The sequence below is a fragment of the Macaca mulatta genome, chromosome 12 (assembly GCF_049350105.2).
Source record: "Macaca mulatta isolate MMU2019108-1 chromosome 12, T2T-MMU8v2.0, whole genome shotgun sequence".
NCBI lineage: Eukaryota > Metazoa > Chordata > Mammalia > Primates > Cercopithecidae > Macaca > Macaca mulatta.
The window spans coordinates 82837334-82852633 of NC_133417.1; the positions used below are offsets into that span (position 1 = coordinate 82837334).

Genomic DNA, 15300 nt, shown 5'->3' on the forward strand with positions numbered 1-15300 from the left:
CAGATGAAAGCAGGAGCATGGTAAGACATGGGGCTAAAGATGAAAAGAAGATCAAATCAGAGAAAAGATGTGGTATGCCATGCTAAGGACCATGGCTGTATTAGTCAACTCTGTTCATCTGTTTACTGATAAAAAATATCCATAAAGCATAATAATTAGCAAATGAAATTTTAATCAACTTGATGCCCAGATTAATTAAGGGTTTCAAACCCTTTTGAACATCGTTTTGTTAAATATATTTCTAAATTGTTACAGTAATCTTCCTATATTTAACATTAGAATGAGTACAATATAATTTAATCTCTATTTGATAATTTAGCATTTTTTGAGTACTAGACTTTGCCTTTTTTGCAACTTAGATCTGTAGCTCCTGAAGGTATAAGAGATCTCTCTAAGTGTTTCTTTATAATACTATAAAACAGTCTTTGCATTATTGTTCCCAGTATCTAGTGTGGGGCACTTTCAGAAACCCTTTCAATTTAAAAATTGTTTCAATCCAAAAATTGTTTCAATTCAAAAATAAAATCTGGGAAGTGGGGGTAAGATCATGTTTGTAACATAACTTGCTTCTTAAAGGAACTTAGTTGTAAAAGCATCACCAAATTGTGTTATTGCTTCAAAGCCATAAATAAGCAAGGATTTATCTGCGGCCTTACAGTATAGATGTGATATTAATTTTCTCTTTTTTTTTTTTTTTTTTTTTTTTGAGATGGAGTCTCACTCTGTCACCTAGGCTGGAGTGCAGTGGTGCAATCTCCACTCACTGTGACCTCCACCTCCCGGGTTCAAGCGATTATCCTGCCTCAGCCTCCCAAGTAGCTGGGACTACAGGCACCCGCCACCACGCCCAGCTAATTTTTGTATTTTCAGTAGAGACAAGGTTTCACCATGTGGGCCAGGCTGGTCTTGAACTCCCGACCTTGTGATCTGCCCGCCTCAGCCTCCCAAAGTGCTGGGATTACAGGCATAAGCAATTGTGCCCAGCCAATTTCATTTTTAAAAGAAGCTTGTACCCCTTCTCCCAAATAACAACAGATAATTTGTATCCACTTCCATTTGGGCTTATTGCTTCAAGTGTATCTTCAACCACAGCCTTGCAGAATTATACAAATAAAAAAAGATTCCTGTACTATTCAAAGATCATTCATTGGCTGTTTTTAAAAGACATAGTGACTTACAGAAACTAGAAAGAGAGTATTGAGGAGTGTCAATAATGTTTTTATTTACTCACTCTGCTTCTTTCATATTCTTTCCTTGAAGCAGCAAAGAGCTGAGCGTTAGATATGGCAATTCCACAAAACGGAAGATACATCTGCATAACCTGGGACAAAGAGAGCAGTAAGAACATTAAAACATAAAAACACTGCTACATCCTTCGCTAAATTCCACACTTCCTCTATATGCCTGATTATAATACTTTATTTGCATCTACAGAGATTGAGTACAGAGAGTTGTTGATACTAGTATTTTAACTTCAGAATGAATATTTTTCAAAGTTAACTGAAAGATGTTGTAAATCAGTCTTTAACTAAAGAATTCACATCTATGAAGACATAAAGTGAAGCAACAGATTATGAGGGCTGTGACATAGGAACTGTGCCTAAAGCAGCTTGTATTGCTTCTTGGATAAAAGAAGGATAAATAAGTAAACAAACTGTGATACACCTGGAATTTAAGGCATGTGCCCATACTCACATTTGGAGGTAGGCAGGATATAAGTCAATTCTTTTGTTGGCATATGGCATATACCATATGTATATGGCACACAATTCACATCTGTAGCAGGGATTTCAGCTTGATTCTAGACCTATCCGCTACTAGTTTTAAACATGCCTGTCAGGCTGGGCCCAGTGGGGTCAGCAGGCCTGGCAACCTTCTGCAAAAGAGCTCTAATTGTGTCTACCACTGGGTAGACATAACTGGACACAAATCATACTGGTGGGAGGCTTCCGCAGAAGCCTGATGAGGAAAGGCTGGGAGCCTGTGATGGAGAAGTCCTCATATGGGCAGAAAAACCCAGCGTGATGGGCCTACTCCTAACAAAGGCTTTCTTATCATGGAGGTTTAGGCATAGGGATTTTTACTACTGCATTGCACTCTCAAGAAATTCATCTCCAAAGTCTCTGATTCCAGAGAGACAGAATGCGCCAAGTAAAAACTGAAAGAACTATTTCCGTAAATTCTTCACAATGTAGATGAAACAAGTGACATACTTGGGACTTCTCTAAAGCAAGAGGGAAAAAGCATGTTTATATCATAGTCTCTCTATGTCTCTCTTTCTGTCCTCTCTGTCTCTCTCTCTCTCACACACACACACACACATGCACGCACACACACACAATGGTGCCCTAGGATGAGGTACAAAGCCCTGGCAAAATAGAACAATTCCTGCTGTATCCAGCAGAAGGCAGTGCAGTGCCCACTGTGGGTGAGGGATGACGGCAGCCTCACCAACTCAGGAAGCACTTGTGAGGCACCCGGGACATCCAGAACAGAATCACCTGGAGTGCAAGGTAATTACGCAGAGGACTTGAGGTGCACAAAAGATGAAGGGCAATTCACATTCCCTATCACTGAATGTCCTTATTAAAATCTTTCTTTGGTTACCTGGGCATGACCAACTCTGACCTACAGTCCTGGAAAGAATTTCAGAGCCATATAAAAACTAAAGCTATGACTTCATTTTTAAAGAAGATAGAGAAACAATGGGGTCAGAATTAAGAAGAGGTACAAAAATAAATGATTTTTGTGGATGTTTTTGGGATAAATTCCTTTTCTGGATTTTCACATATTGCCTTCTGGAACTAGATGTTATTTCTGTTACCCCCTACTTTCCCCTTTCTTGCTACTCCCCCTCATGCCTTAGAAAGTTTGTCCATAAACCAAGATAAAGCTATTGGCATAAAGCTGCCAGATATTCCATCAGAATTTCCCTGCCTTTAGGCAGAATGGGACCACTTTCAATATCACCTACACATACAGCAAGCACTTTCCTTGTAGTTTTCTGGAAGTTTTGTTTTTGGCTCTTTGTTTTTTTCTGCCATGGAGACAGTGACTATAGCGGGGATAAAAGCAAGGAGGAGATGTGGGTTACTTATTTTAACTTTCCACTACTTATTTGTTTTATTTATTTTTGCCTTCAGGGGAGAAATTTAAGGTGGTTGGTAAGTCAAGCAAGTAAGAGGGGAGTGACCAAATGAACATGTGAAATGTTTTCTAATATATCACAGGCTTGCTTCACTTCATTTGTAATTCCAATATTTACTGAGTTCCAGGTATTATATGAAATTAAAAAGAATCTGAATTTTAAATCAAATAATCTTTGTTATTTTTACAGTTTTGCTGTATGAAATGCAACAAATCACATAAGCTCTTGAACCTTTTTCTTATCTATAAATGCCAGGTTTATGGTCTTTTTTGGTTCTAATCTTTGGTGATTCAAATAATGTGAAACATCATTAAGCTGCAATATTCTATTTACTAGAGAAAACAAAGAATTCAGTAAACATGCCTGTACCTTATTCAAGAAAAAATAATTTATAATAGTAATTGACATTGGCTAAGCCCTTCTGTCAACATGTCAGGCATGATGCTATGTGTTAGGGATGATGTTAAGCATTGTATATGCACTATATCTGTTTTATATTCACTTATGTTTTACCATTAATCCCAGTTTGCAGATGAGAAAACTAAGGCTTTAAGAACTTACCCAAAGTTCTTGGGAGATAATTCTCTATGGATATTTTGTGTTTCTGCACATGTGGCAAAGAGAGGCACTGGCTGTATCTTTTGGGAATGCTTATACAACGAACAGCCTTGGAAGACAGAGATACTGTCTCCTTTCAGAGCAAAGAACAGAAGTGTTTACTATCCAGTATAATAAAGACAATATCTCCCTCTAGACAGAAGTCAGGCAGGCTCACTGTTCATTATAAAAAATTTGGGTTGCTGACATTTGAGGTTCCTCTGCTGTCATGCAATCTACTATATGTGCTATTACTGGGGTCAGGGAACCAGCAAAAATGCTGATGCTCAAACTATTGCTATTGTTGTGAGTAATAAACTGTTTTTTGTCACTGATCCAGGAGTCTCATGTCTTCTGTCAGCATCCATGAGACTGTGGCAGATTAACTTGCTAGCCTGCATGTACAGTATAGTAAAATCAGATCGTTTACAAATCTTAACGATGTCACCTAGATAGTAAATGGTGAAGCTGAATTTAGAATCCAAGCGGCCTAACCCTAGGATCTACCTTCTTTTTTTGTTGTTGTTGTTGTTAAAATTATTCTCTTTTATTGGTAATTCTTTTTTTTTTTTTAAATACTTTAAGTTCTAGGGTACATGTGCATAACGTGCAGCTTTGTTACATATGTATACTTGTGCCATGTTGGTGTGCTGCACCCATCAACTTGTCAGCACCCATCAACTCCTCATTTACATCAGGTATAACTCCCAATGCAATCCCTCCCCCCTCCCCCCTCCCCATGATAGGCCCCAGTGTGTGATGTTCCCCTTCTGGAGTCCAAGTGATCTCATTGTTCAGTTCCCACCTATGACTGAGAACATGCGGTGTTTGGTTTTCTGTTCTTGTGATAGTTTGCTGAGAATGATGGTTTCCAGCTGCATCCATGTCCCTACAAAGGACACAAACTCATCCTTTTTTATGGCTGCATAGTATTCCATGGTGTATATGTGCCACACTTTCTTAATCCAATCTGTCACTGATGGACATTTGGGTTGATTCCAAGTCTTTGCTATTGTGAATAGTGCCACAATGAACATACATGTGCATGTGTCTTTATAGCAGCATGATTTATCATCCTTTGGGTATATACCCAGTAATGGGATGGCTGGGTCATATGCTGCTTCTAGTTCTAGATCCTTGAGGAATCGCCATACTGTTTTCCATAATGGTTGAACTAGTTTACAATCCCACCAACAGTGTAAAAGTGTTCCTATTTCTCCACATCCTCTCCAGCACCTGTTGTTTCCTGACTTTTTAATGATTGCCATTCTAACTGGTGTGAGATGGTATCTCATTGTGGTTTTGATTTGCATTTCCCTGATGGCCAGTGATGACCAGCATTTTTTCATGTATCTGTTGGCTGTATGCATGTCTTCTTTTAAGAAATGTCTGTTCATATCCCTTGCCCACTTTTTGATGGGGTTGTTTGTTTTTTTCTTGTAAATTTGTTTGAGTTCTTTGTAGGTTCTGGATATTAGCCCTTTGTCAGATGAGTAGATTGCAAAAATTTTCTCCCACTCTGTAGGTTGCCTGTTCACTCTGATGGTAGTTTCTTTTGCTGTGCAGAAGCGCTTTAGTTTAATTAGATCCCATTTGTCAATTTTGGCTTTTGTTGCCATTGCTTTTGGTGTTTTAGACAAGAAGTCCTTGCCCATGCCTATATTACCTAGGTTTTCTTCTAGGGTTTTTATGGTATTAGGTCTAACATTTAAGTCTCTAATCCATCTTGAATTAATTTTCATATAAGGAGTAAGGAAAGGATCCAGTTTCAGCTTTCTACTTATGGCTAGCCAATTTTCCCAGCACTATTTATTAAATAGGGAATCTTTTCCCCATTTCTTATTTTTCTCAGGTTTGTCAAAGATCAGATGGCTGTAGATGTGTGGTATTATTTCTGAGGCCTCTGTTCTGTTCCATTGGTCTATATCTCTGTTTTGGTACCAGTACCATGCTGTTTTGGTTACTGTAGCCTTGTAGTATAGTTTGAAGTCAGGTAGCGTGATGCCTCCAGCTTTGTTCTTTTGACTTAGGATTGTCTTGGCAATGCGGGCTCTTTTTTGGTTCCACATGAACTTTAAAGCAGTTTTTTCCAATTCTGTGAAGAAACTCATTGGTAGCTTGATGGGGATGGCATTGAATCTATAAATTACCTTGGACAGTATGGCCATTTACACGATATTGATTCTTCCTATCCATGAGCATGGTATGTTCTTCCATTTGTTTGTGTCCTCTTTTATTTCACTGAGCAGTGGTTTGTAGTTCTCCTTGAAGAGGTCCTTTACATCCCTTGTAAGTTGAATTCCTAGGTATTTTATTCTCTTTGAAGCAATTGTGAATGGAAGTTCATTCATGATTTGGCTCTCTGTTTGTCTGTTACTGGTGTATAAGAATGCTTGTGATTTTTGCACATTAATTTTGTATCCTGAGACTTTGCTGAAGTTGCTTATCAGCTTCAGATTTCGGGCTGAGATGATGGGGTTTTCTAAAAATACAATCATGTCATCTGCAAACAGAGACAATTTGACTTCTTCTTTTCCTAACTGAATACCCTTGATTTCTTTCTCTTGCCTGATTACCCTAGCCAGAACTTCCAACACTATGTTGAATAGGAGTGGTGAGAGAGGGCATCCCTGTCTTGTGCCAGTTTTCAAAGGGAATGCTTCCAGTTTTTGTCCATTCAGTATGATATTGGCTGTGGGTTTGTCATAAATAGCTCTTATTGTTTTGAGATACGTCCCATCAATACCGAATTTATTGAGAGTTTTTAGCATGAAGGGCTGTTGAATTTTGTCAAAGGCCTTTTCTGCATCTATTGAGATAATCATGTGGTTTTTGTCTTTGGTTCTGTTTATATGCTGGATTATGTTTATTGATTTGCATGTGTTGAACCAGCCTTGCATCCCAGGGATGAAGCCCACTTGATCATGGTGGATGAGCTTTTTGATGTGCTGCTGGATTCGGTTTGCCAATATTTTACTGAGGATTTTTGCATCGATGTTCATCAGGGATATTGGTCTAAAATTCTCTTTTGTTGTTGTATCTTTGCCAGGCTTTGGTATCAGGATGATGTTGGCCTCATAAAATGAGTTAGGGAGGATTCTCTCTTTTTCTATTGATTGGAATAGTTTCAGAAGGAAAGGTACCAGCTCCTCCTTGTACCTCTGTTAGAATTCGGTTGTGAATCCATCTGGTTCGGGGTTTTTTTGCTTGGTAGGCTATTAATTATTGCCTCAATTTCAGAGCCTGCTATAGGTCTATTCAGGGATTCAACTTCTTCCTGGTTTAGTCTTGGGAGAGTGTAAGCAGGAAATTACCATTTCTTCTAGATTTTCTAGTTTATTTGCATAGAGGTGTTTCTAGTATTCTCTGATGGTATTTTGTATTTCTGTGCGGTCGGTGATGATATCCCCTTTATCATTTTTGATTGCGTCTATTTGATTCTTCTCTCTTTTCTTCTTTATTAGTCTTGCTAGCGGTCTGTCAATTTTATTGATCTTTTCAAAAAACCAACTCCTGGATTCATTGATTTTTGGGAGGGTTTTTTGTGTCTCTATCTCCTTCAGTTTTGCTCTGATCTTAGTTATTTCTTGCCTTCTGCTGGCTTTTGAATGTGTTTGCTCTTGCTTCTCTAGTTCTTTTAATTGTGATGTTAGAGTGTCAATTTTAGATCTTTCCTGCTTTCTCTTGTGGGCATTTAGTGCTATAAATTTCCCTCTACGCACTGCTTTAAATGTGTCCCAGAGATTCTGGTATGTTGTATCTTTGTTCTCATTGGTTTTAAAGAACATCTTTATTTCTCCTTTCATTTCATTATGTACCGAGTAGTCATTCAGGAGCAGGTTGTTCAGTTTCCATGTCGTTGAGTGGTTTTGATTGAGTTACTTAGTCTTGAGTTCTAGTTTGAGTGCACTGTGGTCTGAGAGACAGTTTGTTATAATTTCTGTTCTTGTACATTTGCTGAGGAGTGCAGTTTCTTCCTAGACTCGATGGTCTTTACAATTTGGCATGTTTTTGCAATGGCTGGTACCGGTTGTTCCTTTCCATGTTTAGTGCTTCCTTCAGGAGCTCTTGTAAGGCAGGCCTGGTGGTGACAAAATCTCTAAGCATTTGCTTATCTGTAAAGGATTTTATTTCTCCTTCACTTATGAAACTTAGTTTGGCTGGATATGAAATTCTGGGTTTAAAATTCTTTTCTTTAAGAATGTTGAATATTGGCCCCCACTCTCTTCTGACTTGTAGAGTTTCTGCCGAGATATCTGCTGTTAGTCTGATGGACTTCCCTTTGTAGGTAACCTGACCTTTCTCTCTGGCTGCCCTTAACAGTTTTTCCTTCATTTCAACTTTGGTGAATCTGGCAATTATGTGTCTTGGAGTTGCTCTTCTCGAGGAGTATCTTTGTGGCGTTCTCTGTATTTCCTGAATTTGAATGTTGGCCTGCCTTACTAGGTTGGGGAAGTTCTCCTGGATAATATCCTGAAGAATGTTTTCCAACTTGGTTCCATTTTCCCCCTCACTTTCAGGTACCCCAATCAGACGTAGATTTGGTCTTTTCACATAATCCCATACTTCTTGAAGGCTTTGTTCATTTTTTTTTTCCTCTTTTTTCTTTAGACTTCTCTTCTCACTTCATTTCATTCATTTGATCCTCAATCGCTGATACTCTTTCTTCCAGTTGATCGAGTCGGTTACTGAAGCTTGTGCATTTGTCACGTATTTCTCGTGTCATGGTTTTTATCTCTGTCAGTTCGTTTATGGCCTTCTCTGCATTGATTATTCTAGTTATCCATTCTTCCAATCTTTTTTCAAGATTTTTAGTTTCTTTGCGCTGGGTATGTAATTCCTCCTTTAGCTCTGAGAAGTTTGATGGACTGAAGCCTTCTTCTCTTAATGCGTCAAAGTCATTCTCTGTCCAGCTTTGATCTGTTGCTGGTGATGAGCTGCGTCTCTTTGGAGGGGGAGATGCGCTCTTATTTTTTGAATTTCCAGCTTTTCTGCCCTGCTTTTTCCCCATCTTTGTGGTTTTATCTGCTGTTGGTCTTTGATGATGGTGACGTACTGATGGGGTTTTGGTGTGGGTGTCCTTCCTGTTTGTTAGTTTTCCTTCTAACAGTCAGGACCCTCAGCTGTAGGTCTGTTGGAGATTGCTTGAGGTCCACTCCAGACCCTGTTTGCCTGGGTATCAGCAGCAGAGGCTGCAGAAGCTAGAATATTGCTGAACAGCGAGTGTACCTGTCTGATTCTTGCTTTGGAAGCTTCGTCTCAGGGGCGTACCCTGCCGTGTGAGGTGTGGGGTGTCGGTCTGCCTGTAGTTGGGGATGTCTCCCAGTTAGGCTACTCAGGGGTCAGGGACCCACTTGAGCAGGCAGTCTGTCCATTCTCAGATCTCAAACTCCATGATGGGAGATCCACTGCTCTCTTCAAATCTGTCAGACAGGGTCGTTAGTGTCTGCAGAGGTTTCTGCTGCTTTTTTTTTTTTGTTTAGCTGTGCCCTGTCCCCAGAGGTGGCATCTACAGAGACAGGCAGGCCTCCTTGAGCTGCTGTGGGCTCCACCCAGTTGAAGCTTCCCAGAGGCTTTGTTTACCTACTTAAGCCTCAGCAAAGGCGGGCACCCCTCCCCCAGCCTTGCTGCTGCCTTGCCCTTAGATCGCAGACTGCTGTGCTAGCAATGAGGGAGGCTCTGCGGGCGTGGGACCCTCCCGGCCAGGTGTGGGATATAATCTCCTGGTGTGCCATTTGCTAAGACCCTTGGTAAAGCGCAGTATTGAGGTGGGAGTTACCCGATTTTCCAGGTTTTGAGTGTCTCAGTTCCCCTTGCTAGGGAAAGGGATCCCCTTCCCCCTTGCACTTCCCAGGTGAGGTGATGCCTCGCCCTGCTTCAGCTCTCCCTGGTCAGGCTTCAGCAGCTGACCAGCACCGATTGTCTGGCACTCCCTAGTGAGATGAACCCAGTATCTCAGTTGAAAATGCAGAAATCACCTGTCTTTTGTGTGGCTCGTGATGGGAGCTGGAGATTGGAGCTGTTCCTATTTGGCCATCTTGCTCCGCCCCCCAGATCTACCTTCTTAACGTCTACATTCTCCTGCTTCCCAAAGTCATACATATCTTTCACACCATTAATATGATAGTCTGGTTAACTGCAGTGCAAGATAGATTACTAAGACTAGCCGTCCATTACTCCAGTGTATGAGCAGTCATAGGAGACTGCAGAAGCAGAAAGCAGTTCTGATAGAGCAGGCAAAACCTGGTTTCTGGAGATAACAAGGCAACTGTTCTCAGGGGGCAATATATCTAGCAGTTGGTGTAAGGGCAATCCTAGGTAGAGCACAAACCACACTGATAGGCATCAGAGTGTGGTTATGAAGGCCAGAGTAGAAAGTCTGGGCAGAAAAGAAACTGAGCCTGTCAGCAGGCAGCTGGGCCCTCGCCTCCAGGTGGAGCTTTAAGGATCAGCTTATACTCTTGGTAGTGAAAGGGAGGGAAATGGCAGAAGAAAAGAAGGGGCCCATCGGTATGAAATGTGAGGCACAATGTTTTAAGGAGACACAGAACTGCTCATAGATAGGGGCTGTGGCAAAGCTGGGCCCACAGGTGAGGGTCCTGTGGTGTGGATCCAGCTATAGAGTGGAAAATGGATCAGGGACTGGGAACCAGGCTGTGTTCCACACATGGCTAGAGAGGTTCCAGTCTTAGCCCAGTGGGAACACTGTAGTGTCCCCAGGAGCCTAGGAACAGCCTAACATCAAACCGTCAGTCAATTGCAAATCTCTTCATCCTCATCCAATCTTGTTTCTGTTAAACTTAGTTTTTCATCTAAAAATTTAGAATTTGCAAATACCTTTTCCAAACAGTATAAGCTATTCTTCATGAATAGTACAATGTACTATCAAGAAAGCAGGCAAATCAGATTGGTATTAGTTCTTTTCATCTACCCCATTGTGTCTGACAAAGCATCCCTCAATTTAGTCCTGACAGATGAATGGTATTTACTTTTCACAACCTCAGGAAAAGCAACTCCACAATCTTCATCCATTTTACACATCTAGCAAATGTCACTTTCACGAAATTTTCTCATACAAATGTAACAAACCCCTCATATCACAATATACCTCCAATTCTTATCCTTTAGTGGAGATGAAAAACAACGAAAGCTCTGCTATTTGAAGCCAATTACAAGGCATTTAACTTGGCATTTTGAATGGCAAAAGAGACTCCTGCTGTCTTGTTTTGTGTACTCCAATTTATCAAGTTAATGCTTCTATAACAGCATCCAAACAAAAGCAAATGGCAAAATGAACACCCTACTCACTGTACTGGGAATGCACAGATCAGCTCAATTTAACAAGAGCCTCCTGACTGCCTTCTCCCATCAGGCCCTCGGTTAACATGCAGCCCGTACACTACATTGCATGACACCATTATTATTTTCAAGTTTACCACTAATTAACTATATCCCTGAGATGATTACTAGGCAACTCAAACTCCTTCAATATTTTCACGAAAATACAGGCTAAAGTTCAAATTTCAACGCCCTGTTAAGGCCTTCCAAATGTTGGCCCTATTGGACATTATTATTATTGTTATTATTAATGTTTGCTTAGATTTACCCACATGTGTACCAGTTTTTTCCTCCTCATTCCTTCCAACATCTCCTTCATTCTTTCTGTGATATAGTTTTACTCTTATTTTTCCCAAAGACAATCATTTAGAGTATCTTTTAGTGTTGGTGGTAAATGCTTTTAGTTTTGTATGAAAATATGTTTATTTTCTAATCAATCTTAAAAGGTAAGGTAGTTGGGTATTATTCCCCTATCAAGTGCAATTGATGCTGCTAAAAAGCCAGCTGCCAATCAAATTCTTGGTAGATTATCTCCCTTTGTCTCTGGTTTCTTTTAGGTCTTCTTTATGTCATTGGTAGTTAATTTGCATTTTTTCAGCCTCAATGAAAGGCTTAATTGAATCATGGTAACCTCCAATGTATATACTGGCCAAACATTACTGTGGATGGAGACAATATTATACCTTCATGACTCATTGCACACTGAGAGAGAATGTTTGTTAACGTAAGAAATGTTCTACCCTGTGTCATTCATTGGCATGACAATTCAGCCCTCTGGGGTCAGATTCAATTGCACAATGTGTAATTGTGCAACACACACACACACATATTACTCTATTCTGCTCTTTCTGAAGTCCCTTATTTCCAAAAAAAAACCCAACTAATTTGGCCTTCACTATGTAGTTTCAGAATGACAAAGGTCTAAAAAGCCTTAATGACTAAGAAGCTAATGAGTCTGTACACGCTTGTGCAGCACTTTTCGGCTTGAAAGCACTTTATGAACATTGGCTAATTAATCTTTACAACATCCCACTCAGAAACAGAGTTAAACTGAAAATCATTAAACAGTGTAAAAAAGTCACTTTAGCCCTGGGAACTCATTAAAATATCACTAATATGCATAGAATTTGATCACTGGGCCTTCCATCAATGTACAGAAAAAAAGACAGTAGGAAGCCAGTCTTTTCAAACTTGCAAGTCACAGAGAAAGGCTATTAAAGCCCCATTGTGTGGTCTGGTACAATTATACATCATTAAAGAATGCTGGTGGTCTACACTAGAGAATCTTAGTGAAGGGGGCCATCCCGTTTGTGGACCCTACTTGTAGAAGGCAAAACAGCTTGAAGAGCCACATCATTGTCAGCCAAATGAACAGGTGAAAAAAGGTTTTCCCACCTACAGATAACACTTCCTCCCTCTGTGTAGATTCTGAAAACAGGACTCTTAAAGTCACTTCTGCCCTCAGGCAGTAACTATATAATAAAGCTTCACTGATTTGGAACCCACTGATTTGGAACTGGGGATGTTTTAAGATAGTTGTGACTCAAATGCTGAATAAACTCTTCAAGTAGAGTAATTTAGAATGTAACATATCAAAATATGAAAGCAGTCACATTATTTTCATATGATGAAATACTTTCAGAGCATTTTTAGGAATATAATACTAAAAATCATTTTTAAATGAGTTTGGAGTTTTCCAGAGATTCCAGAAGAAAGCCCTGCTTCCAGAGGTGTAGCTTCATTCATTGCAATTTTGTTTCTACGCAAATTCAATAAAGATAAAAGATGGAGCTTTTATTTTAGGAATCAGAATCATAAATGACTCTTGTTAGTTCGTGCCAAAATATATGCCCTTGGCTAAGGCATGCCTTTTTCTACCAGTGTTGTGCCCTCTTCAAAGGAAACAGACTCCAAAAAATACAAAGAAATATAAAATACAAACTTTGTTTTAAAAATTGTAATGGGGCCAGGCGCGGTGGCTCATGCCTGTAATCCTAGCACTTTGGGAGGCCGAGGCAGGTGGATCACTTAAGGTCAGGAGTTCAAGACTAGCCTGGCCAACATGGTGAAGCCCCGACTCTACCAAAAATTCAAAAATTAGCTGGCCATGGTGGTGCGCACCTGTAGTCGCAGCTACTCAGTAGGCTGAGGCAGGAGAATCACTTGAAGCCGGGAGGTAGAGGTTGCAGTGAGCCGAGATTGTGCCACTGCACTCCAGCCTGGGCGACAGAGTGAGACTCCATCTCCAAAAAGAAAACAAAAGAAAATATTGTAATGGAATAGATAATCCATGCCTTTTGAAATTGTCCACTATGAGAATTGACATTCTGAAGAATAGGGTGGGAGACTTCATTCACAAAAGACAATGGAGAATAAGAGGGCAAATAAAAAGGAGGAGAAGCTTTGTTTGTCGGAGACAGAAACAAGGACAAGATAATGAGGCAGAGATGTGGGGAAGGAAACAAGGAAAGCAAACCTAAGGTGGGCTCCTCACTGGTCCAAATTTGGGGCAGAACACATCCTAAAGCGTGAGTCTTTACAGGCTCCCCTTCTCCTGTCTAGGCACCCCCATCACTCTTCTTCCATGTTCCCTTCTTAGGACAGGGAGATTGAGGTGCTTCTACTTCTGTACCTGAGTACTAAAGCTGGGATCCCAGGGAGGTTGGAATGAGCCCCTTCGACTACTCTAGCCCCCCTCCTACAAGCTAGTGTTGGCTAAAATATCCCCAGGAGGCTATCCAGGGGCAGAGAGGCTGAATTCAGTTCCTGGCAAGTAGCCTAGTAGCATCAACACCTGTTCTCTTTGAGTTTTTAGAGGCTGTGGTCTACTGAGTGCTTGAATTATGCAGGTGCTACTCATATCACTCAACAACCTTATTTCTATTTGGTCCTATATCCACCCCCCAGAACTTTAGGGAAATAACCTTCCCATATCTGGGGGCAGTTTTTTATTCCCACCCTCTTATTTTCAGATACTCAGGGAAAACCCTGAAGGAATCTATTGCAGGACCCATGTCTTTTCTAAAATAATTTTTTTTCTGATCATAGATTTCAAGAGAAAAAAAAGTACCCATATTTATGCCACTCAAGGGTAACCATTATTAACATTTTGGAATATATCATTCAAGTTTTCTTCTCTTTTTCCTTTCACATAAAGTCAAATAGGCTAATCCTATACATAATATTACCTATTATGACCAGTTTCTATGGATGCAAAATATCCCATTGGATGGTCCAGAAATGTAAAATTTATACAGAAGGAAAGTAGACTAGTGGTTGCCTACGTTAGCAGCAGTAACAGGATTTGCTGTAAATGGGCATAGGGGATCTTATTGGTAGTGTGTTCTAAAACTGATTTATGGTGATGGCTGTACCTTACTAAAAGTCATTGAATTGCTCACTTGAAATGCGTGCATTTTATGATATGTAAAATATACCTCAAGAAAGTGTTAAAAATTACCATAAATACTCTGTTCATAGTATGGATTAATGTAGTTTACTTAGTCAATCATACAACATTGGACATTTAGGTTGCTTCCAATTTTAGATTAATAATCCTGGGGTTAAACACCCTTGAAATTAAATCTTTCCAAATCCCATTATTATTTTCTTAGAGTAAAACATTGATATTGGAACTTACTTTTTTCAACACACAACTTACATAGCGCTTTTCTGTACCAGGAAATATTCTAAATGCTTTACTAATATTAATTGATTGGAGTGTATGTACCCTTTAAAATAATCCTTAACAACATGAACACATTTACTTTTTGCTAAAAGAAAACAGTACAGAAGTGCACAGAGTAAAGTAATGACAGTTGCCCCTCAATTTCCTGTCCCACTACCCATTCCCCTCCCAAGGTGCAACCCTGCTAGCATTTGTAGTGTATTCTTCTGGATGTTTTATGGCTACAGTCACACAATATCTAGTTTTAGGATTGTTTGTAAACATAAGTGAGATCACACTATAAGTTATTTTTGATACCTTCTTTTTCACTTGGCAATATATCTTGGAAATCTTTACATGTTATTTCGAAGAGATCTTACTTCATTCATTTTAATGTCTGCAGAATATTCTAGGGGATAGTTGTATCTGTTACCAGACATTGCCATTGTTTCTAATTTTTCTTTATTACAAATAATGCTGCTGTCAACTTTCTTACAAATAAATCTTCATGCACCTGGACAATACTTCTGTTTGACAGTTTCCTAAAGGT

General features: G+C 39.8%; 1 protein-coding gene across 1 annotated transcript in view; it reads right to left on the reverse strand.

Annotated features, from left to right (window-relative positions):
* PDE11A (phosphodiesterase 11A) overlaps positions 1-15300 on the reverse strand; it is a 462469-nt gene that overhangs the window by 293779 nt on the left and 153390 nt on the right. Inside the window, exon 3 of the mRNA XM_028830876.2 lies at positions 1232-1321. Within this exon, the coding sequence (XP_028686709.2) occupies positions 1232-1321 (90 nt within the window). The remainder of the gene's footprint in view (positions 1-1231; positions 1322-15300) is intronic.